The sequence below is a fragment of the Rhinoraja longicauda genome, chromosome 11 (genome assembly GCF_053455715.1).
Source record: "Rhinoraja longicauda isolate Sanriku21f chromosome 11, sRhiLon1.1, whole genome shotgun sequence".
NCBI classification, from domain to species: Eukaryota; Metazoa; Chordata; class Chondrichthyes; order Rajiformes; family Arhynchobatidae; genus Rhinoraja; species Rhinoraja longicauda.
The window spans coordinates 48416717-48440143 of record NC_135963.1 but is presented as its reverse complement, the minus strand read 5'-3'; the positions used below and the strand labels follow the sequence as shown (position 1 = coordinate 48440143).

At 39.7% G+C, this 23427-nt stretch overlaps 1 protein-coding gene across 3 annotated transcripts; it reads right to left on the bottom strand.

Annotated features, from left to right (window-relative positions):
- Positions 1-56: 56 nt before the first annotated feature.
- ivns1abpa (influenza virus NS1A binding protein a) lies at positions 57-22680 on the bottom strand. Of its 3 annotated transcripts, none has more exons than XM_078407597.1 (15): positions 22504-22680; positions 18941-19206; positions 17835-17961; positions 14062-14231; positions 13495-13570; positions 11634-11807; positions 11278-11403; positions 8136-8243; positions 7239-7359; positions 5494-5712; positions 3942-4063; positions 2746-2872; positions 2534-2665; positions 2189-2362; positions 57-1220 (listed from the first exon to the last, which is right to left on the bottom strand). In XM_078407597.1, exons 3-15 carry the CDS (start codon positions 17931-17933, stop codon positions 961-963), a joined length of 1908 nt encoding a protein of 635 aa, XP_078263723.1. In that variant the 5' UTR covers positions 17934-17961; positions 18941-19206; positions 22504-22680; the 3' UTR covers positions 57-960. The 3 variants fall into 3 exon arrangements, with proteins under 3 accessions (XP_078263723.1, XP_078263721.1, XP_078263722.1); XM_078407595.1 differs by having other exon boundaries at positions 17823-17961; positions 22504-22679; XM_078407596.1 differs by having other exon boundaries at positions 17823-17958; positions 22504-22679.
- Positions 22681-23427: the final 747 nt, after the last annotated feature.

Genomic DNA, 23427 nt, shown 5'->3' with positions numbered 1-23427 from the left:
AAAATCTTGTAACTGAACTTCTACATTTCTAGTTTAGAAAACAAAAGCCCACAAAGTTAAGAGCTCAAATATTTAATTGCCCAAGTAATTTATAGTTTTAGGAATATTAGCTACATAGCTTGTAACAATTTATTTCTTACACAGGTGCTTTTCAATCCTTCACTATTCCATCCTAACACAAGCACACATTTGAAAACCCTTGTCAATTTTAAGCATTTACAGAGTAGTACAATAAGTTATAGCAGAGGCAAACATTAAAAGCTTTTTCAAGGAGAATTATGTCACACTCTTGCACTTCAAATTCTAATTGTAAGCTTTTAGTTTAATGCTTCCAAACAATGTTTTTCTTCTACCGTATGTTCATCCAAGTATAAAAATTGTTTATAAAATGTGATCATAAAACATTGAACCCAAAGCAAAATTGCTTTAATTGCAGACTGGTCAGTTTATCCATGACATGTTTAACCTAAGGATGGACTTTAAAAGAAAAACAAAGGGAGGAAGCACTGATCTAGCCTCTCCATCCCCATTGCATGCTCTCTGAACAATCCAAGTTTACCATGTTATTTCTTCAAACCAAATAACTTCATGATGAGACAAATGTGCAAATGCTGCAAAACAAAATTCCAGGGAAGATAAATTTTAAAAAAGTTTCCTATTTTCCAAATTTTGAAAGGAAAACCTCCTGCACACCAGGTTTGCACTTAACCAAAATACCCACTAGGAATACACAAACGTACCTACATCCAGGGACAATAGTATTTACAACTTAATTTAAGTAGAAGCAAACCCCAAAACGGTTTTGTGTAACTAAAAATCCAGTCTTCATGCTTCAAGTGTCCTAGAAACCTACACCCAACCATAAACATCCAACAGTGTAAGCCTCCCCCCCCCACCAAAACCCTTCCAAAAAGTACAACACAAATCACTAAACTTATGCAGGAAAGAAAATGCTAATTTTTATAAACTGGGTGTATTTGTTTTGGTGCATGGGCTCCATTCATTGGTTTCTGGATCATATATTTCTAAGTTGCTCAGAAACTCATTGCCATCGAAGCCTCCCACAGCATAAAGTAGTCCATTCACTGCAGCAACTCCAGCATTGCTCCTTGCTGATGTCATACTTCCCATCATCTTCCACTCATTTTTGGTATGATCGTACATTTCAACACAACGGAGTGCGTGGGTTCCATCAAAACCTCCGACAGCAAAAATCTTTCCTGCAAAATTAGAGATCGCATATGAACGTTTAAAAAAAAAGAAGCTATTTCTGACAGTGCTGAGGGACCAAATATAATTCGTATTCAGCCAAGTTCCAAGTATTGTGGAACCAAGTCCAGTGCCAGAGCTCAAGGTTAAATCTGGCCTCTCCCTTGTTCCTGACTTGCATGTTACAAATGTTCTGATGTAGAAGTTAGGAAGAAGCTGAACCACGCACAGCACCTGGCAGATCTTGATGAAACTCAGCTGAACAGTAACAGGGACAGTCCATGAAATAAATTGGAAGCTGGTGAAAAGCCAAAGGACACGAGACAAAACAACAGCTGAGCATCTCATTTACACATGAATTTTGGGCTAAAATGGAAGCCTCTATTAAGTATTGTTCTATCAGTATTTCAGTACTATTATTCAAGTTCAGCTTTGCCATGCCACACAAAAGTATGATTATCGGAATAGGATGTTGTCCTCCTGGACCCACTGCAAATTCAATGTGTAATGGTCGATTTAGGTCACTGCTGTTCTCTTCTATTAACTCCACGTTGCTCTAGTCTCTTAATATTTAAGAAACCGAGTCATCTGTTATGAATGTATTCATTATCAGACTCCATAGCCACTTTTAGGTACAGAATTCTGTAGATTGCTCTGGACAAATAAATCTTTTCACATCTCAATTCCAAGTGCCCGAACCCCTACTAGACTGATCCCCAGTTGTAGATACCCCAGCGAAGTGAAATATAAAAGTTCTGGAAGCTTCAATCTTAATTCTGGTGTATAAAACCTATCTGTTTAAATCTCTCCTTTATGGCAACCCCCGAGTTGCTTTAAGTTAATGAAACAAGGTACATAATGAAATGTATTGCTTCAGTATTTGTCCCTGCAGTGACCCCTCTAATTCTTGAAGTTAAAAGTTAGTTTTTCTGATACTAATAAATTGATTAAATCCAAACAAAAATGCTTTGATTCTCACCATCATAGACAGCTACTCCTGCTCCACGGCGGGCCATGTTCATGGGCGAAACTAGAGTCCAAGTGTTGTTCTCGGGATTATATCGCTCCACTGTGTTCAGACAATTCCAAGACTCTGCACCTCCAACCACATACAGGTAACCTTCCAGTTCACAAACAGCAGCCTGATGTCTGCCTAATATTTCAAGTGTTTGAGAATTAATGTCATTTAAAATAGCGAGTCAAAGTAGCTACTTAGTACTAGAAGATTTGAAATTAACAACATTTTAATGAAATCCCACCATATTTAAAACCCATACGTCATGCCGCTGATGCATTTGTTGTAGTAATTAACAATTATACATACATGTATTGAGAGGAGCACAATTTGTCCAGATTTTTGAGACCGGATCAAAGGCATCACAGTTTTTTAATCCTTTCTGTCCATATGGATCCGAACCACCGACAATATATAGCTTGCCATTCAATGAACATACACCTGTTAGCCAACCAGAACTTGAGTTACTAATCAAATCAGAAAACCAACCATTCCATCAACCATGCGTCCCAAACACTTGCCTGCATTACAACGATTGGTGCGAAGCTCGGGTACTGGAGTCCAATCGTGAGTATTTGGATTGTAGGTCTCACCGCAGCAAAGTTCATCCGAATGGCCATTAGATCCTCCAGTTACATACAATTGACCCTAGAATACCAAAACAATGCAGGTTTTAAGCTTTTTGAAAGATAATTTTAGAACAGCACACGAACAGTCCCTTCAGCCCACAATATCTGAGCCGAACACAATGCCAAGTTAAACTAATCTCAGCTTACATGTAATCTACATCCTCCCATTCCCCGCATATCCACGTTGCCTATCTGAAAACCTACTAAAATGAATCTGTTGTACCTTCCTCCACCACCCTGGCAGCAAATTCCAAACATGCACCTCTCTAAAAAATCTTGCCCCGCACATCTGCTTTAAACTTTCCCTCTCTGACCGTAAAGCTGTACTCTCTGGCCTTTGACATTTCCACCCTAGGAAAAGGGTTCCGACGGTCTACCTTATAAATGCCTCGCTATTTTATATACTGCTATCAACTTCACCTTCTTTCAACTGCCCACGCTCCAGAAAAAACACTTCCAAGTTTGCCCAACCTCTCCTTACAGCTAAGAGCCTCTGATCAGGCAGCATTCCAGTAAACCTCATACATTCGACCTTCCAAAATCCAACAACTCACACTTGCTTGAATTATACTCCATCTGCCAGTTATTACTTTACAGATCGTGCCGAAACGAGCTGACCATCAATCTAAGGATCATACACTAAAATGTTTCCAAGTCGTTTATTTATATGACATAAGAGGGGCCAGCAAAGATTCCTGTGGGACATCACTACGCTGTTTTATACGGCTAACCCAATTCTTTACGCAAAACCACCATGTCATCGTAAATCCCATGCATCTTAATCTTCTGGATCGGATTACCAGGAGGGACTTTATCAAATGCTTAACTAAAATCCATGTAAAATATTATTTGAGTGTAAAATCCATGTTTGAGTATTATTTTAGACAACATTGGAAGACCAGTTAATTCATGCTCCCAGCCAAAATAACATTTTAATTGGCAAGGAAATAGTGGGCGGCCTTGAAAGCGTGGAAAAGTGGAACTGGGGAGAGATGGATCAGCCATGATCTTATTGATTGGTGCACAGCAGGATTAAGGGGTTGAATGGCCTATTCCTGACCTTATTTCTTAGGATTTTGGACACTTACCATTAGCACAGCCATCTGGAATCGTGCCCGTGGTGTCCTCATTGGAGCAATAAAGGCCCATCCGTCTGTTGCAGGATCGTAGCACTCTACTGTTCGCAAGCATTCCTCACGATTATAGCCACCTATTATTAATCAGCCAAAATGTGAAGCCTGACAAACTTCTGGCCTGGAATGGCCAATGGGAAAGAGATTCTACACAGAAGTAGCTTACACAAATTAAAACTTTCCACTGATAAAATTAAAACAGGATAAATTACACCTACACCTAGCTCTCTGGATGTTAAAGAATAGCAGAAGTTGAAGAGCAGGTTAAAGTTTAAAGTATTTGTTCTAAAATTACTGAACTCAAAGCACTGGCTCTAATTTTCTCTCAAGCACAAAAAACAGCATTATGCCCATTGTAATTAACAGGAAGCTATTTGAATAGTCATAACAACATTGTTTGAAACAATTTATAAATAACCATTTCAAGAACCAACTACTGAGACACAGGGAACATTTCTATCATCTGGAGTTAGTGCATGCATTTATAATAACGTTATTGCAGAAGAAACAGAAAACATTAAAATATATATGGAACATTGGAATTTAATAACATGCAAGGTGGAATTTGGAATATCAAATAGAGGTAGGACATATATAGTAAATGAGGGTATTAAAGAAAGTTGATGAACAGAGCGACTTTTTGGTTCGAGTATGACGTGCTTGCATTCACATGTCAGAGCATCGAATAAAGCTGGGACATTGTTTCAACTTTGCAAAATACTGGATAGGCTTCACTCGAGTCATGTTTACATTTCTAGTCACCACATTATAGGAATAATATGGAGGCTTTGGAAAGTGTGGAGAGAAGATTTACAAGGATGTTGTCTACAATGGAGGACTATTTACAAGGAGACCGGAAAGGCCGGGTTTGCTTTCCCAGGAACAAAGGAGCCTGAGAGGGTGACCTGAGAAGTGTTTAAAGTAAAAGGCATAGATAGGTTAGAGAGAATCTTTCTTCACAGTAGGGCAGATAAAAAGGGCATTGCTTTAAGGTGGGAGAAAAGGAGTTCTAAAAGTGGACTCAAGGATAAAGTTTTAATTTTGCTTCTTTTCCATGCATAGCAGTTGATGCTTGGAAGTATGTTGCCAGAGAAGGGTGGAAGTCAGTCACAATCACTATATTTTAGGGATATTTAGATAGGCATTTTAATAGCAAGGCATGAAAGGATATGTCCTTAATGCAGGTGAATGGAATTTGTGTAAATGGGTTAAAAAAGGTTGGCATGGACATGATAGCCAAAGTACCTGTTTCTGTGCACCATTACTTAGGACTCCTTTATTATGGAACACTTAAATAAAACTCCAAAAGTGGATGAAAACACAATTATAACATGCCCAGTTATAATAATTCAAAACCAAGTAGGAGGCTCTGTACTAGATTGCCATGGTCATCTGAGCAACCTCCTAAAAAGTAGAAACTGAATTAAGCATAAATGGCCCCTACACTACCTTTACCAAGAAATTGCCCTTTAAAAGAAGCAATTCCTTTTTGGAACTGATCACTCACCGGCGACAATAAGCTTGCCATTAAGCTCTGCTGTTCCTAGACCAGAGCGAGCATACTGCATGGGAGACAGGAGTTTGTCATCTTCAGCCTGAACCTCAAAACTTATACTCCTAATCAGACATGGAGTTGTGGCAGGCGAGTTGTGAGGACTATTGCGGCCATGAAGAAAGATGACACACAGCACGCCATTTAAAACAGCCAAGCACAGATATGTAGTACCTAAAAGGCAAAATAATGCCATGAGCAAGTCACAGTATTTATATATTTTTTAAAAACAATTAAAGCATCACTATTCTGCTATGTGAATGAGGAGTCATTCATTTTTTCTGTGCACACCATAAACTCAAGTCCTTCTTGATTTAGTTTAGTTTTAGAGTCCATCATAAAGGATGAGGTTACAGAGTACTTAGAAGAAGTTCATGATAAAACAGGCCAAAGTCAGCATGGTTTTGTGAAGGGAAAATCTTGCCTGGCGAATCTGTGGAATTCTTTGAAATAGCAAATAGTAGGACAAAGGAAAGTCAGTGGACGTTGTTTACGTACATTTTCCGTTAATAAGGTGCCACACGTGAGGCTGCTGAGGAAGATGAGAGTCCATGGTATCAAAGGGCAGATACTAGCATGGAAAGCAGGTTGGCAGAATGCAACGAATAGCAATAAAGGGGGCCTTTTATGGTTGACTGCCAGTGACTACCGTGTTGTAGATCAATGATTTGGCTGAGGGGATTCAAGGCTTTGTGGCCAAGTTTGTGGATGATACAAAAATAGGTGGAAGGGCAGACAGTGCAGAGAAAGCAGGAATTCTGCAGAAAAACTTGGACAAGTTGGGAAAGTGGGCAGAGAAGTGGCAGATGGAATATAGTGTGTGGAGTCATGCATTTTGGCAGTAGGAATAAATGCATAGATTATTTTCTAAATGGGAGAATATCCAGAAATCGGAGTGGCAGAGGGGCTTGGGAATGCTGGTGCAGGACTCCCAAAAAATTAATCTGCAAGTCGAATCGGTAGTGAAGGTGGCAAATGGAATGCTAGCACTTGTTTCAAGAGGGCTAGAATACAAAAACAGGGATGTGATACTGAGGCTCCATAAGGTACTGGTCAGGCTGTATTTGGAGTATTGTGAGCAATTTTGGGCACCATATACGAGGAAGGATGTGCTGGCCCTGGAGAGGGTCCAGAGGAGGTTTACAGGAATAATCCCAGGAATGAGTGGGTTAACATGATGAGCGTTTGAAGGCACTGGGCCTGTACTCGCTGAAGTTAAGAAGAATGATGGGGGGACCTCATTGAAACATACCAAATAGTAAAAGGCTTGGATAGAGTGGGTGTGGAGAGGACGTTTCCACTAGTGGGAGAGTCTAGGTCTAGAGGCCATTGCCTCAGAATTAAAGGACGTTCCTTTAGAAAGATGAGATGGAATTTCTTTAGTCAGAAGGTGGTGAATCTGTGGAATTCTTTGCCACCCAAGATGTGGAGACTAAGTCAATGGATATGTTTAAAGCAGAGATAGATTCTTGATTAGTACAGGTGACAGGGGTTATGGGGCGAAGGCAGGAGAATGGGGTAAGGACAGAGAGAGAGATAGATCAGCCATGATTGAATGGCAGTCGACCTGATGGGCCGAATGGCCTAATTCTGCATCTATTACTTATGACCTTGATTGCAGGAAGTAGAACAGTGGTTTCTGTTCACAACTTAAAAAACAATTCAATCTAATTAAAAATTATTGCAATTATACGACTTACTTGACGTTTTCTCTGAGGCAATGATTTTCCACTCATGTTTGTTTGTTTGAACTTGAGTAGACAGATGTCCTGAAGTGCTGCTGTATATCTGATGGTGATTGCTCTCCCGCGGAGATTTCTTCTGCAAAATCAAATGAGTAGCTAGAAAACCTAGCTAGGCTGCACCTGTACTCAACTATTACCTTCACCATATTCCTACTGATGCACAAAGTTGCTACACCACACACGAGGTTTGACAATATGCAAAATAGCTTCCAATTCACATCCTCAAACTCATCCTTCCTTGGGCAGGTTGCAGACTTCACAAAACACTATTTTTTCCAATATTTGTTAAACGGGTGTATTTTGTATTAAAATATCAAAAGAATTACACACCCCTGATCTCAAATGAGAGAGCATGACTTATTGACAAACACTAGCTAGAAAATCTAGGCAACTCGCAGAATGTGCAGTTTACACATTTTCAGACTGCACTAGTCTTCCAGCACACGAAATAACAAGATTAACGATCGACACGATTCTGCAAATCTTGCTATCTTTGGGGCTGCCAACACAAGGTCCGATTCATCCCTAAAAAAAATAGGGAATTATCCCATATCCTTTCAGACAATTCCAGAGCAATAATAAGACAACCAATAGCCAGAGCTCCACACGTTACTTGCTATCCCATTCATACAGCTATGGAAGGATTTGTTGCCTAGCTGAGCAAACACCACTCTTGGGTGCATTCTGGGGCACATCTGATTTCAAACACTTTTGTAGTAACTCATTGCAACCACTAAATCTCATGTTTTGTTCCTCAATGAACACCTTGCAGTTTCTACAGCTAAGTTCTGTGCTAATCCAATTTAAGAACTGAATGTACAATGTCTATGTACACTCGTTAATATTCAGTACCTGTACAAACTGAATGTGGTCATCATCAATGCCAAACACTTCAGCCTGTCCATCTAGTACGCTCCCATCAAGCAGTTTGTGATCAGCAGAGTAGTACAAGGTTTGAACCTGCAAAACAGCAATAAAACACCCATGTGGCTACTGTTTCCATAGCAACAAGTTAGGTTACGCAGGCTCCCATTTACTTTTGGCCCGTCAGCGTTGGAAGCTTGCTCCTTTCTTGAAGTGGATTGCAGTTGTCTGATAGAAAATTAAGAATCATTTGCACGATGGTGGATGCTCACTCTAAATAAGGGATGATTGCTCCTTTGCTCCTTGGTTACTTTGGAAACCTGAGGCATAAGCAATCCACTCCAACAGAAATGGGGCAAGACACTTTCTTTTGTTTCGTAGATTTTGCTAGGAAGAAAAATTTAGGCAAGAAACAGGAAATGCAAAAATTACAGAAATGTAGAAAATAATGATTTTAAGATCACTTCCTGTTCAGAAAAATATTTGCTTTTGGGAGAGGGAACAAAATGTTCAGTGGGCAATTTATTTTTTGCCACCTTCAGTGACCTGATCTACAGCCTGTTGCCACAAGCTTCTTCGTATGCCAAGCATAAATGGAAAAGACACATCCTTCAATCCGTCTGTAGGACATCATTCACTATCACTCCGATTTGTACACATCCAATTAATGTCGTAATGCCACCAAGAAATCTACTTACATCATTAATAAATAGAAATGTATCTGGAAGAGGACCCTCTGTCTAGATCACTGTCAAAATGTAGAAGCAATAGGTCACACAGTGGGAGTATTAATGAGGAAAACTGAAACTTAATTGCATGTCTAGAATGACCTGAAGGTAGAAGTAGAGCAGCCATTGTCAAACTGGAAGTCTCAATCTGATTCAGGTCCATCATATATCCACAAAATACTGTGATGGTTTGTGGGCATTATCTAGCTTGGGGAAAACTTGGAGGTAACATCTGCCTTCCATCTTGCTGCATGTTGCTATGTTTGAATACACCAATGAATCACCCCGACTACTGCCTATGAAGAACAAGTGGTGCAGTTGCTCAGTGCCACAATGAGGTACTCAGGATTCATGTCGAGTCTGAACCATTGATGGGAATTGGGAACACGCTTTGTGTTGGCAGAGTGGTTAGACACCGCAGACTCTGTCACCTCACATTGTACTCGATGGATGCTGATGTCGTCTCCTTTCTATAGCTGTCTAGCTCTGCAACCTGGAATTTTTTCCAGTGATAACAACTTCAATGATCAGCAACTTGCATCACAAGGGAATCTGAGTAGTCTTTCAACACAAGAAGCAAGTGTTATCAATAGCCAACAATAGTTCCATTGACCATCCTGGCCAGGCATAATTACATATGGCTGCTCTAGATGCATCAATATGCTCTACACCAGCCCAAGGCTGCCTTTCCACACTAAACTGCCGAGATATTCATTGCTGGGAGTGCTCTAGAGGGCAGGGATTTGCAAAATGTTCCCAGCACACACCTTTCTGACAGCACTGAGGCAAAGGTCTGTGTCTGGTTTAGTGCAGCAGCAGAAACAGTAAAAGCTTTACTGGCTCCAACAGACAATCGTTTAAAAAAAAATCTAGGTGAGTTAGTGACTAGAAAATGCAATAATTTGGAGTCGAGAAGCAGGAACGCTACAACGAATCAACACGGTGGGGTAATGCTAAGCAGGTAAATGGAAATAACTTGTATATTCAAATCGCCAGCTGTGTATATATTAACACTTGCATCACACTGAAAATGCTAGTCTGAATTGTAGCTAAAACCTTTAACTTTCAGTATCTAGTGTAACAGTAATAAGCAGATTTTCTATCAATTTTCCCACTACCTTAAAACAGATGTGTCTAACAATTAGATTAGAGATTAGTGTCAATTGGAACTAATCGTTTTCCTGTTGAAAGCAAAATATAAAAGCAGAGTATAATTATGCAGGAGTAAGGGCAAGAAGGGGGCCAATGTGAATCCATTTGGAGCCAGAACTAAATCTGTAACAAGACACAGCCTACGTTAATCAAAACCAATTTGTTTTGAAATGTAAACTTATTGCCATAATCAATGTTCCCAAATCTTGAATTATGATTTGAATCCAATTTTTTTAGAAGCACACTTTCTACAAATAGTTAAAATCTGAACATGCTAAAAGTAGATTAGGAGGGTAGAGCAGTGAAGTACCCTACAAGTACAGAGACAAAAGTGAAATGGAAGGATACATTAATAATGAGATCATGTGATGTTTCAGGAGTCCATATGGAGCATACACAGGCAGATTAAATGTCTATGAATTGACAACAGTTAACCAGATGTTCATATTACTCACAATATAGTCTCTATTCCAAATAAGCCCACAGAATTGTAACATTTTAAAAATATTATTTTTGAAACTTCAGCTTTTCCAGTATAAAATTGGATAACTGCAAAAATCAGTCTTGCACGAGTAAAGTCAAAATCTAAAGATCCCCAGTCAGTTTCAGGTCTCCTTTCTCCACCCCTTCCAAGAAGTTATTTTTGAACAAAATAATTTTCACCAAAGTTTATATCAACATATTAAGCAATTTTAGTCAGATTCAGTTAACGTCATAGCATATTAATTTAAGTAACCTTATTAATCCTGCAAAGGAGCAAACACCATTAAATCAACTCTTGCCCAAAGCAAAATTCTGCAGATTTTAGGAAAGGCCGCTGCTTCTTTATGAGCCACTACCCTCGTAGTATCTTCCATTTTCTTCAGGCTTGAAGTATCCTAGTTTTGTTAGATTAAACCTAAGGAAATAAAAATCAATTGGGAGGGAGAGAAATTAGAATATTGTACTTACTCATATAGATTAGCTGTGGAAGAAAGCAATTAAACATAAGAAAAGTACCTTTTCTCCCTTTCTCTAAAGCTTTTTCCTACACTGCAAAACAAAGTGCTTTAAAAAAAATCATAAATAAGATAGCAGAGAGCAGAAAAAAGACTAAACAGTTATACTGCTCACCTTCCACACCCCCACTTTCTCAGCTTAGGGGCACCTACAGCAAAATTTAAATTCTTTAGGATCAGTTTTAAAAATAACCACGCTGTAATAGGTATAAGCCTGCAAATAATCATAAATAACACTTCTGTTGTACTAACCTCTTCCATTAGATCTTCCAGGTTCTTTCCATTCTCCCAGACACTACGTTGCACCCAGTTGATTACCTTTGTGTAAACTTTACCATTGCTTGGCAAGCATACATTTTCTTCTAAAATCACCTCCAACTGAGAAGAAATACATTCAATTAAACTGGATTGTCAAGTTTTAAAGAATCCATATCAATAGTGAATGCAGTTAATGCAAGATTAAAATTCATTAAGTATTAAAGGGGAAAAGTGTTTTAAAGCAGGAAGGAACTCCATATGCTTCAAAATCATGTCATCACTTGAAAACTACTATAAAAAATGAAAAAACATCATACAAATTGATATAGTGGCTTATTTTTAAGTTTCACCTTTAATCGTGGAAGTTTCAAGAATTCATCTTGTTCCGAAATCTCCAATAGGTTTTCTTGAATGCAACTGTCAATCTGACCCAACAACCGAGAGTCTCCCATCTGACTGGCAAAGTTCCGGTAAGAAATACAGTTTTGAACGTCCATCCTGGATAATATGTAATCACCACAGACCTAAAACAAAACAGAGGTTTGGCACTCTATTGCAACAAGTCTTTGCACGTGTGTGTGTGTGTGTGTGTGCGCGCGCGCGCAGGGAGATGGAGTGTTTGACACATGGTAGGAAAAAGGACAAGGTGAAGCATTACAAGATAAGACATCAAAACACAGCTCCAGCTGAAGAAAGATCGTGGGATTAGAACACCATAACACAATCGCACACATGGGTTTTCCTCAATTTATAGACATTCATCTTTACGCCACTGACTCTTGATTTCTTGTGTCCATGATTTAAGAATTTATTTTGCATTGTAACTAAAACACACCACTGTACCAAAATACCCACCATTCATTTCACCAAACCTTTGATTTATGAAATTTCAGGGAACCAAATACATCTGAGCAATGCAGCCCCCTTCATCGAAGGCACAAAAGACCACTATGCTGAAACTACTACACGCACAGCACTGTACATGCCATGCAGACAGTTGAATTTATAATTTCTACTTACAATGGTCTTATTCTGTTCCAAACATAAAGCCGAGGCTGGAAAATGAGTTGTATTGTCTTGGAATCAACAGACATCCTAAATATACAAGCTGAACAGATCTCAATGAGGCAGGGTGGACTCTGGACTCCTATTGGTCCAAGTCAACACATCCCAAGCTCCTGCCCTCAGAACAGCACAACAGCTTGAAAACATGCTTTAGTTTAATTTCTAATAGCCATGGACATTTAAAAAACATTAATAGATTTAATTTAAAAAAAAATAATAGTACAAGTGCCAAGGTTTCACATAAATTTGAGGGGATGGGAAGTTTTAATTTGCAGGGAGTCACTGCCATCTAGATTCGTATTTTTAACATGTCACTGCTCTGCCAATGGACTGAAATGACAAGTCCTTAATATTACTAATACTCTTGTGTAGGAAAGAACGGAAATGCTGGTTTAAATCGTAGACACAAAATGCTTGAGTAAATCATTTTGATTCGAGACCCTTCTTCAGAATAATATTCGAGAGCAATTTAGTAAAAGCAATGTAATTCCAGTCAGCATTAACAAATGTTAAGAAAAGAATAGAAATGAAAACTCACCTATATACCAATTGAAACATAATATGCAAAGCTAGACTCTGGCAAGTAGTCATTTCATTACGGTAAACAGCAAGACAGATTAGACCCAAATGTTACACCATCCCAGAATTTAGACATGCATCTAAAATCAACAGGAGATAAGTACATTTGATCAAATCCAACAACAAAAACCTAAATTTAATGTGAAGAAAATGACTCAAAGCAAAAATTCAAGCTAGATGATCCAACTGCAAAAAAAAGTCAAGCCATTTTGCCCAAAAGCCAACATCCGTCAGATCAGCCATAGTACGGTAGCGCAGCGGTAGAGTTGCTGCTTTACAGCGAATGCAGCGCCGGAGACTCAGGTTCGATCCTGACTACGGGTGCTGCACTGTAAGGAGTTTGTACGTTCTCCCCGTGACCTGCGTGGGTTTACTCCGAGATCTTCGGTTTCCTCCCACACTCCAAAGACGTACAGGTGTGTAGGTTAATTGGCTGGGTAAATGTAAAAATTGTCCCTAGTGGGTGTAGGATAGTGTTAGTGTGTGGGGATCACTGGGCGGCACGGACTTGGAGGGCCGAAAAGGCCTGTTTCCGGCTGTATGTATATGATATGATGATGAACACACCTGTCTCACTCGATCCATCTTCAACTTTTTGGCAGCCGAATACACATCCTTTACAAGTTCTTTATCAGCTTTAAGCCTGCAAAGTAAACAAAATGAAATTTAAAATTCAGAATTTAAGGGCATCGTTTGTTAAAGCCCCTGAAGACCAACACAATCTAAATGAAATAATATAATTAGTCAGAGGTGCAAAGTAGAAGTGAAAAGTAGCAAGCTAGAATGGTAATTAACTGAAAAAAATGGGCAAAAATATTACAAACCAATGATTGCACTCCATATTTTAACATGCAGTTATTGTGTTGGTAGGCAGAATGGAATATAGCAAAGAGTACATAAAGTCCACTTTCTACCAGTAACTAGTTATGCTGTCCAAAGCTCAATCTCAGGTTTCAACTGGGGGGGGGGGGAAACACTTTACAATATAAAACTTTTTTTTCGCCAAGTTTCTAAAATTTGCAATGCTTAAGATGTGTAATAAATGTTAGAATCAAATGCTATTGTATTAATAATTCAGTTTGTAATTATGGTTACTTTGAAATACATTGACTAATTTTATATGGACATACTTACTGTGCAGTGTAGGCATAATTCATTAAAACTTCAACTGCAGCTGGATTGAGGTCATCAAATTTCACATGAGAAAAGCCATGGGGATCACTGTCATTGTTGAAAATTTCAAACAAATAAGGGCTGCAGCAAGCAAGGACAGCTTTATGAGCCAACATCTCATGTCCACAGACCTAAAATGAGAAGCACTTGCATTAACACACGTTTTTAAATTGTTAATGACTATTTTAAGAATAGTAATAACTGAAAGTGAAAAAAATGCAAATTTAGAGACAAAATTTACAGATTCATGCTAGGGGTATTAATGCCCTCCTGTCAGGGGTAAATTCAAAACTATTCAACGCAGTCATTGAAAGGACAGAAAGTAGCTATCATGTCAAATAAACACTATTTAAATTCAAAGTCAGATAAGGTACAAAGACCATGAACTGCAGCAGTTAATGTTAGAACTAGAAACAAATTATATCAAGTTAAATTCACAGGAGGGGAATTGGCACAGATAGATAGTTCTGCAATTAAAGATAACCCCACTTCAACTGGAGAGGACTATTCCTTGGGGAGGACAACACTCAGGCATGCGAGTGAGGACAAAAGGAGGAAAGAGCCGAGCGCTTGTGTATGGTGTCCATCAGGGGTCAAAAAATTGGAAAGTTTACACACAAAATGACTAGTTTCAAGCCTCAGTGCATTTCAAAGTAAAAACAGACATTACAAAATAATGTGAATGTCACTGTACACTAATAACATTTAAGTAAATTTGCACATTAATTGATAATCAGACCCAAAAGGTGGTTATTGGTTTTTCTGTCGTTTTATATTTTAACCCCATCTTAATTTAGTTATATAATCTTGCACTTAAATTTAATATTTACTCATTACAGTTCCACCACTGATTTTCTGGCACTCTTGGTTCCAGAGCTTTGCTGGTTTATCCAGCAGGCCAAGGAAGTCAGCTATTGGGATAGATGTGCTGGTCCCAGCTGGGCTGGAGTTTCAGAGCCCCGGCCGCAGGTTGCAAATTCAACCCAGCGACCGCCCGTGGAAGTCCCGATGCGGTCGATTGGCTGCCTTGCCCAGCCTAGGTACCACATTTTCGGGGAGACTGCCAGGGCGTGCGGAGGGATTTCTCACAGAACCCCAAGCGACATCTAGCAGAACCCTAGTGTTCATTACAGGTCTGTACACAGTTTATTTCTTTTTCTTTGATCCGATTTCTCAGTTTATTTGGCAACGTAAAAAAATGCGGAAATCATGCAAGGGTGGAAAATGGATTTTAAAAATGAGGCCAATTAAAATGCTGAAAATTCACATGCCTGAACACCATTGTAAAACTGCTGCCTCAGTCCTCAACGACCTAGGTTCAACCCTGACTTCTGGTGTTAATTATAATGGCTTCAGTTTACACTTTCTGTAATTGTGCATTTCTCCCAAGTGCTCTTTCACCCCCTATCAAGAATCAAAATATTCAATTTAAAATATCAAAAACTGGATCTACTTCCCGTGAGTGCCAATTACGCAATTTAAAGAGAAAAGATTCTCTTTTTTTTTTTTTTTTAAGGGATTCTCTTTAATTTTTAAACAGCCCTCTGTTCTAGGTTTTTCCAGAAAGGAATTATCATATCCACATCCTAAGAGCATTTGTGAAACATGCATTTCCATTCCCTTCAAAACTTCCTCAATATCCATCTGACCAATCTTCCTTCAAAGCAATCAAGAGATCAATATGACACATGTTCTGCCTGCAGTCTCACTAAATTCCACCATATAATGAAAGCACAACCTTCCTACTTTAAAATCCAATTCCCTTCACAATAAAGCAAACTGACTACTTAATTTGCAGAAAAGTACCCAGTTATCCCTTTGTGGCAGTAATGAATATGCCAATACAAGGCTGAGCAACCATAGAGCAATAGGAGCATTTTCTATGGTGGATTTGCAAACTCTCAAATTAGATAAGCAATTTGACAGATCAGAATACTTTAGGAGTGTGACAGGTTTTCCCCCCTGTACAACTAGAAAAAGGGTGTATCGAGAATGAAGTCTCACACAAAGAGCAAAGGATTTTGCAAATTGTGTGCTAGGCAATGATCAAGCATCCAAATTAGACGAATCAATATTTTATCTGCTGCTTTTGAACATGTATTGGTTTGTAGACTACCAAGCAATTTCTGAATGAACCATGGTGGAAGAGTGGCAATGGAAAAAAGTTGGTTTTGAAAAATGTGCTTGCACTGGAGTGCTCCAAAGGGCTTCATCAATATATTTCCTGGATTTGATTACTTTACTTATTGGGATAATTTAGTTAGGCAGTTCTGGTTGGCATGGTCATGGGAGGTCAAATAGCCTGTTTCTATGCAATAAAAGTACTATTTTCTAATCTTGACAGAAAATTCCAGATTTATAGTTGGCATTTTAACCTACTTCAAAAATAAATTTTCCTATGAAGATTAATTTGTTGTACCCAATCCCTCAGCAAGGAAACCAGTGTCCAGATGATGATGCAGTGATATTCAGCCTTGGACAGACCATTTTTTCCTGTCAGCATACAACATAATCTTCAAGTTACATCCAAGCAAAAGGGCCAGTGAATTTAAAAGCGAGCCCACTTGTCCTTTTCCAAAATGTTTGTTGGGCCTTCTCTTGCACTGATATGTTAGTTCCTCTCTCCAAAAAAACTTCCAGAAGCTAGGACGCATGAAGCATTAAATTTCTAAGCAATGCTCAGATTTAACAGCCAAAGCGATGAAATAATGAGTGCCTATCATAACTGCAATCACATTCAATAAAAGCTTGAAAAAAGAAACGCAAAACAGCCAAGATGTTTTATTTATGGCCTAACCTTCATGATGCAGCAATGCACATGAACTCAACAAAAAAGGAACATTTGCCTGCATCATTTGTTGTTCATTTATAACCACATAGACCCCTAATAAGGCAGGCAAAAGGGAAGCTAGTGAGCCTGGTATTAATTTAGATTTTTTGTGGATAGGGGTAATGAGGTTGTCCATGGAATCATATAGGATGAGGGCACTTTATATAGTTGCTCAACAGAAATTTAACCAAATATTTATAGCCACAAGCAAAGACCATTATTTTCCTGGTTAGGAATTTGACCAAGTAAAAAAAGAGACAGGATTAAATTATCAGGGTTCCACATGGATCTGATGGAGCCACTATTTCCCAAATTAGGGTATTCTCTGCCCATGTCTAGGTGCCCACTTACAAATCTTAATAAAAAACATACAGAATTGCACATGGATGGAGGCATTGAAACACGAGTTGCTAGGTGTTCTGTGATACACAGCCACACTTAATTTCCCTTGGACCCACACATTAACTTGAAAACTACCATATAATATCGCACTCTTGGTTATGTTTACTGAGTTTTCCACGTCTCTACTAATACTGTTGGGGCTCATGTTGTTGACCTCCCCGTGGTGAGCCCTGTCAACTGATCTGTCAGGCGAACGACAACAGAGACAGCAGAAGCAGCTTCATAACTTCAGCTGCCTCAAACGCGGCGACTAATACTGTTCAGAAATTGAACTTGTGTATCAACACTAACAGCTATTTCCCAGTGATGACAATGACGAACTGGTGCACGGAACTGCTCCGAATGAGGGAGCAAGTATTTGGAGATAATTCTCTTTCAGTTTCAGAAATGTCAGGGAGACAATGCAAACGTAATATTAAGCTCTGTTACTTCATAATACGCAGTTAAACATGGGACTCATTCAGTTAAATGCTCAGTATTTTATGAATACCTGGAGTCTTACATCACAGAATTGTCCACTTTTTCGTAGAGCATTGAGTTTGGCCACAGACGATTCAATGAAATTCTCATCTTCAAAAACTAAATACCCGTTAGGGATCATTTTCTTTTCTTGTGGACTGAGAAACCTGCTAAAACAAAATATTTAGCTGAATTTCAATCCCCTCCCAGTTAATGTAATGTTCAGTGCAAGTCAAACAGCTCCATAAAATTACAAATGCATCTAGATAATCATAAAGGCTCCACTATTAGTTTTTGGTTGAGCCAATTGATCCCAATTATGTGGGTGCAAAGAATTATCAGGCACACTGACAAACAAGGGAATACAATGGAGGACATTTCTATCAAAGAACATCTGCTTTATTTCAAGTTGACAAGATTGCTAAATGATACAGATTTTATATACACACACCAAAACAAGGGAAAAGCAAGCACGCTACTGAGAAAAGCGAATTCTCTACTTGGATGTACAAAAGGTCACACCTGTTATGTTCTCCACTTAAGAATTTTAGCCAAAATTATTTAATGTTAATATCTTCATATTTACTGCATATGGTAGCAAAACCTTGAAGCCAAATTTGATTTTCAAATTGCAACAGGTGTTTTCATCAACTTGTTACCAATACCATGTAATTTGTTGAACCGTGATTACACAATTTCATATATTTCTCCAAAGTTCAACCATAAATGGCTGGAAACAAACTTATACACAGGTTCATGTGGCAACTGTTTAAAGCAGTGTAGAAAAAGCAATAGATGGGTCTACTTTTACAGTTGCAACACAACTTTCAAGCTGCCTGCTACCAAATGGAAAACTGAAATGACTGCACTTCACATCCAAATTTTTCAGAGAATATACAATGTTGGTACATATAGCAAACCTTTTTCAATGTTTTAACAAACACATTTAACTCTACTACATGGCTGGATGTGCAGCAATAACTTACCTCTAAATATTAAAAATACTATTGAAGTTAATGAAATATTTATAAATAAATCAGGAGAAAGTAATTTATTTTGCAGTTTTACATGTGAATATTTTCATTTGCAATCATTCTACCACTGGAATTCTGGGGATACAGAAACATGTATACAAAATGTAAGACTTACTTAATACTGCTGTATTTCAGAAAATAGAGGGATAAGATTTCAAAAAAAATGAAGGCACTTCAGTTTTTAGGAACTCTGGATCCAGCTTAGAGATTTCAAGAGAAAGCAACTGATGTAACAATATGTAGACAGGTAACGATGAATCCAGTAATGGCAAGCCTCAAATGGTGCTGAATAAAATTAGGCCTGCAGCCAGTGAAAAGGAGTCCCAAAATACACCAAGGCTATAGACATGCGCTTCTACTGTGATGGTCTTGCATATTATCCTAGGGAAAAAAACACATTGTATTAATTGACCGATTAGATGTCAGATTTTATTCAACCATCACAAATAGATTTCTAACCAATTCTCTTTTTTTTTTACCCTCAAGCTTTGTGCTGCGTTTGCATTCAAGACTGCAACCAAGTCCGCCTTGGGTTCAGAAGAGAGGACTGTAAGGCTTAGCAACTTAGAATTACATACCATCAGGAAAAATACACTCAAAACGCACCAAATTTAGTTTCCATAATGAATGTTACTTTGACAAGTATAAAAGCAGATTTATATTTGGAATAAATCTATAGATATTTGCTACATCTTGTATCCTAGTCTCTATTTAAACATTGCAATATCCAACTTTACATAACATGGAATGCTAAGTGGGACACAGAACTACTCCCCCCTTTTAAAGAATCAAAAAAATCCTCCTTTTATTTTAGAAGTCAGATGCCAACGTTTGAGATGTTAAACCTGTCTAGATCAGCTACACAAAGTCCAAAGATAACCAGCAATCAGAAGTGACTGAAAAGTGATGGCTCTAATAGGAAACACAGCAATTCAAATTGACACAAACTTCTTGTAAATTACATGCAACTTCTCAGAGATTTTAACACATCAATCACATTCAAAGAAAAACATCTGTAAGATATCAATTCAGATGTTATCTTTAACACCCTGACCAACATTTCTCCGTTCTGCTCAAAACTAGTGATTTGAGAGCTTGCCGTGCACATGTTGGCCATTGCATTTCTAACAATACCTACAATTCACTATTTTAAACAACCATGTGTCACAGATTTTATGGATAGCAATGTAACATTATAACCTTCTGAAGCCTTCTGGTAATATGGCATAGTTCAGTTTTCAAAATGTTACTTGCAAAGCCTCAGAACCAGTTAGGTGCTTTATCTTGTTTACTTGCCTAAAATGCAATGCACCAACTTACTAGGAAGATCAGCTCATGTGGCAAAGACACACCAAAATACAGCCCAACCTGCCCATGTTGACCAAGATGCCCCATCTACCTGCATTTGGTCCTCTTATCCATATCCCTGCCCAACGTTTAAAAAGGAACAGTACCTGAACCACCTCTTTGCATATACCTACCACTCTCTCTGCGGATGAAGTTGCCCCTCAGGTTCCTATCAAGTCTTTCCCCGCTCATCTTAACCCATAACCTCCGGTTCACGATTCTCCTACTCTGGGTAAAAGACTTTGCATTCACAATATTCCCTCATGAAAATCTAAGCCATTTAACTTGTTCAAAATTAAGTATTTTCTCCCTCACATTCATTCCTTCAAAAAGAAAAAAAAGGGGAAAATTGCAACTGAATCAGGCATGCATAACTGAAGTAAATTAAATTACAAGCTACAAGCTAAAAGCTTACATGGCCCACAGACAGGTTAACATTAAATAGTTTGGTACCCAAACGTGCATTTTAAAAATGTTGTGTAGATTTCATTTTTTAAAATGGAACCTATAAAACCCAAGGTATCTATCAAAATCCAACACACGGTCAACTAAAGTATCCAAGTCAAGTCAATTTTATTTGTATAGCACATTTAAAAACAACCCACGTTGACAGGGGCAAATGCACCTCCTCGAATCAATAAAATATCACTGTGCCCTTGTTTTCAAAGTACACATCAGCAGGAACAGAAGCAAATAAATTACGTCCACTATTTCTCGAACAATAAACCAATACCAACTCTTGAAAGCGTCAGCGGGTGGTGATCTGTAATATACACTCAGACAGTAGGTGATGCTCACCGCCTCAAATTGATTTGGTGAACAGTAGCTTCTAGAATTTACCAAAACTTAACACCACACGAATTTACAGACATCCCAATTCTTAATCTGGAATTCAGTTATTTCAAGAAATTAATATTTCCTGTTCTACTGAATACATTTACTACGTTGTTGACAAATAGGGGAAACATTACGTGAACGTGTTTATCGGGTGCTGTCACCGTAATTTACAGTTACTCGTCTGCAAGACTAAATATTTCCTCAAAGCAAACAAAGAGGATGCTGGACGAGGCGAAACATCCCATTCCAAACAACTCTACATACTGGTTTGACTATTGATTAACATGTTCGTAAATACTTCCAGCATTTTTAACCCCCCCCCCTCCAAAAAAAATATCCTAACACCGATTGCGCGCAGATCCACATCCGAAACCCATAATGTTGCTTTGTTCTTCGTACACCGCCGAAGATGGCTGGCCGCAGATTTAACGCCGCGTAACCACACAATTAATTATTTCGACGAATTTCGGCTGTTCTCAGCTAAAGTCTTTTTCATCACTAGCGCGCAACTCACACCCCCCCACCCCAAATAAAAACCTCCCACAATTATATCAAGAGATCCGCGGCCTCCGCTTCCACGCACCCAAATGCTATTAAACAATTCCCAGGATTTAAGTTTTCGCCCTCCATCGAGCTGTGGTTTGTTTGTGACCCTAACGCCTCCGCCATCATCCACTAACCCCCCAAAATAAGCATTGTAAACCTCAGCCAGGATCTGCGGTCTATTCGCACCGCCCTCTCCCCGCTGTGCGATGCCATGTGTAATAACACGCCCCCCTTTCCGCCAGCCCTGCAGCTATGGGCAAAGTCTAGAGAATGAAAGGAGGGGAGTGGGTGGCAAAGAATGTGGTAAATGGATGGCTAAATTAAGTCAAGAAACCGAGAGTGTGGGTGGCAAAGAATGGGAACTGGGCGCTGGAAGAGACCCGCGCTGTTCATGCGTAGCCCACCGACCCAGTTGCTGAGCCTGAGCAGAGACACGCCGCCGTGCAGTGCGGCCTTGGGACATTGCGAATGAAACGCGTTACGTGGCTACACCATGTCTAGCCGTGCCACGGGCTCTCATCCTCCCTACGCCATGCACATGCTGCATTCACGGGGCTTCCTTCATTCGCCCGCCACAGGGACCGCGCCGCGACTGTTGGCGTTTAAAAATATAAAGTTAAATCGTTGTGTTCGGCAAGCGCACGGGTCAACCAAACTTGAGCGCTTGGAGCAGCAGCAACAGCAGCAGCCCCTTCCCCCTCCGCCACGCTGACCATTGGCTCCGGGCGCTTCGCTCACAGTGACCACTCGCACCGTCTCAATCCCGCTCCGCTCGCCATGCAGCAGCGCAACCGCAAAGTTAGGTTGTCATTGGAAAGGGGGAGAGAGGGAGGGAGGGAGAAATATCCTCGTGCCTCAACAAAAGGGAAGCAAGACCAACAAACATCTTCGACGTGAATTGGAAAAAACTCACCAATTTTTTTTCCCGAAAAAAAAAATAAAACATACCTTTCCAGGGATAAAACGGACGATGTGAATCATATTTGATAAGGTAATCGTTCTATCCTCTGCCGAGCGCCGTCACCGCAGTACTTTGCAGAGCCGATCTCACACAGCCCGAGCCGCCACTTCCCGCCTCGCTCCGCCGCAAGTGCCAGCTGCCTCCTCGCGCGCGCCCAGATAAACGGTGACGCGCCGCTGGGCTGTTGCGTGAGCCGCGCATGCGCTTGAATTTAGCCCGCCCTCAGAACCAGTTGCGCGCCCGCGCCGCCCCGGCTGTCCATCTGTCTGCCCGCCCGGCGGCGTGAGGTGAGTGGGGGAGGAGCGTCTCGGCTCGTCCACAGTTAGAGCACTCCCTCCCTCCCTCCGTTTCTCCTCGCTGCGCTGGCTCACATGAAAGATCTCAAGGCAAGGCTTAACCCTCCTGCACAGAGAGCATACAGGGAGCCCTCGCTCCCTTTTTGTTACCCCCCCACCCCACGTAGACTGCACTGCCCGCAACTCATCCATCCATTGACGAAATACTGATTCACTTGAATGTTTTTTACTCGCCAACCGACTCTACATTTATTAGGTGAAAACAGGAGAGAGAAAAAATGCCCGATAGTATTTAGGTCACCAGCAAATGTGGTGAGAGAAAACCGTTACTATCTAGAGACAGGTTCTTGATAATCTAAATTTTAAACCCACATTGCTACGAGCACAATACCAGCCTTGACAAATCTAAACAGTTACCCCCCCCCCCCCAAATGGAACAATCCAGTCTCAGTAATCTATTTTATGTTTTTCTGCCTTTGAACCATTACCTCCTGTATTTTATCAATGGTCGTTCTAATCTGTCACAATTTTTTGACACACTTGGTGATCTTGCATGTCATGTCCACCGTCTTGCTGGAGTTTACGAATAATTCTACATAGGCTACATCCAAAGCA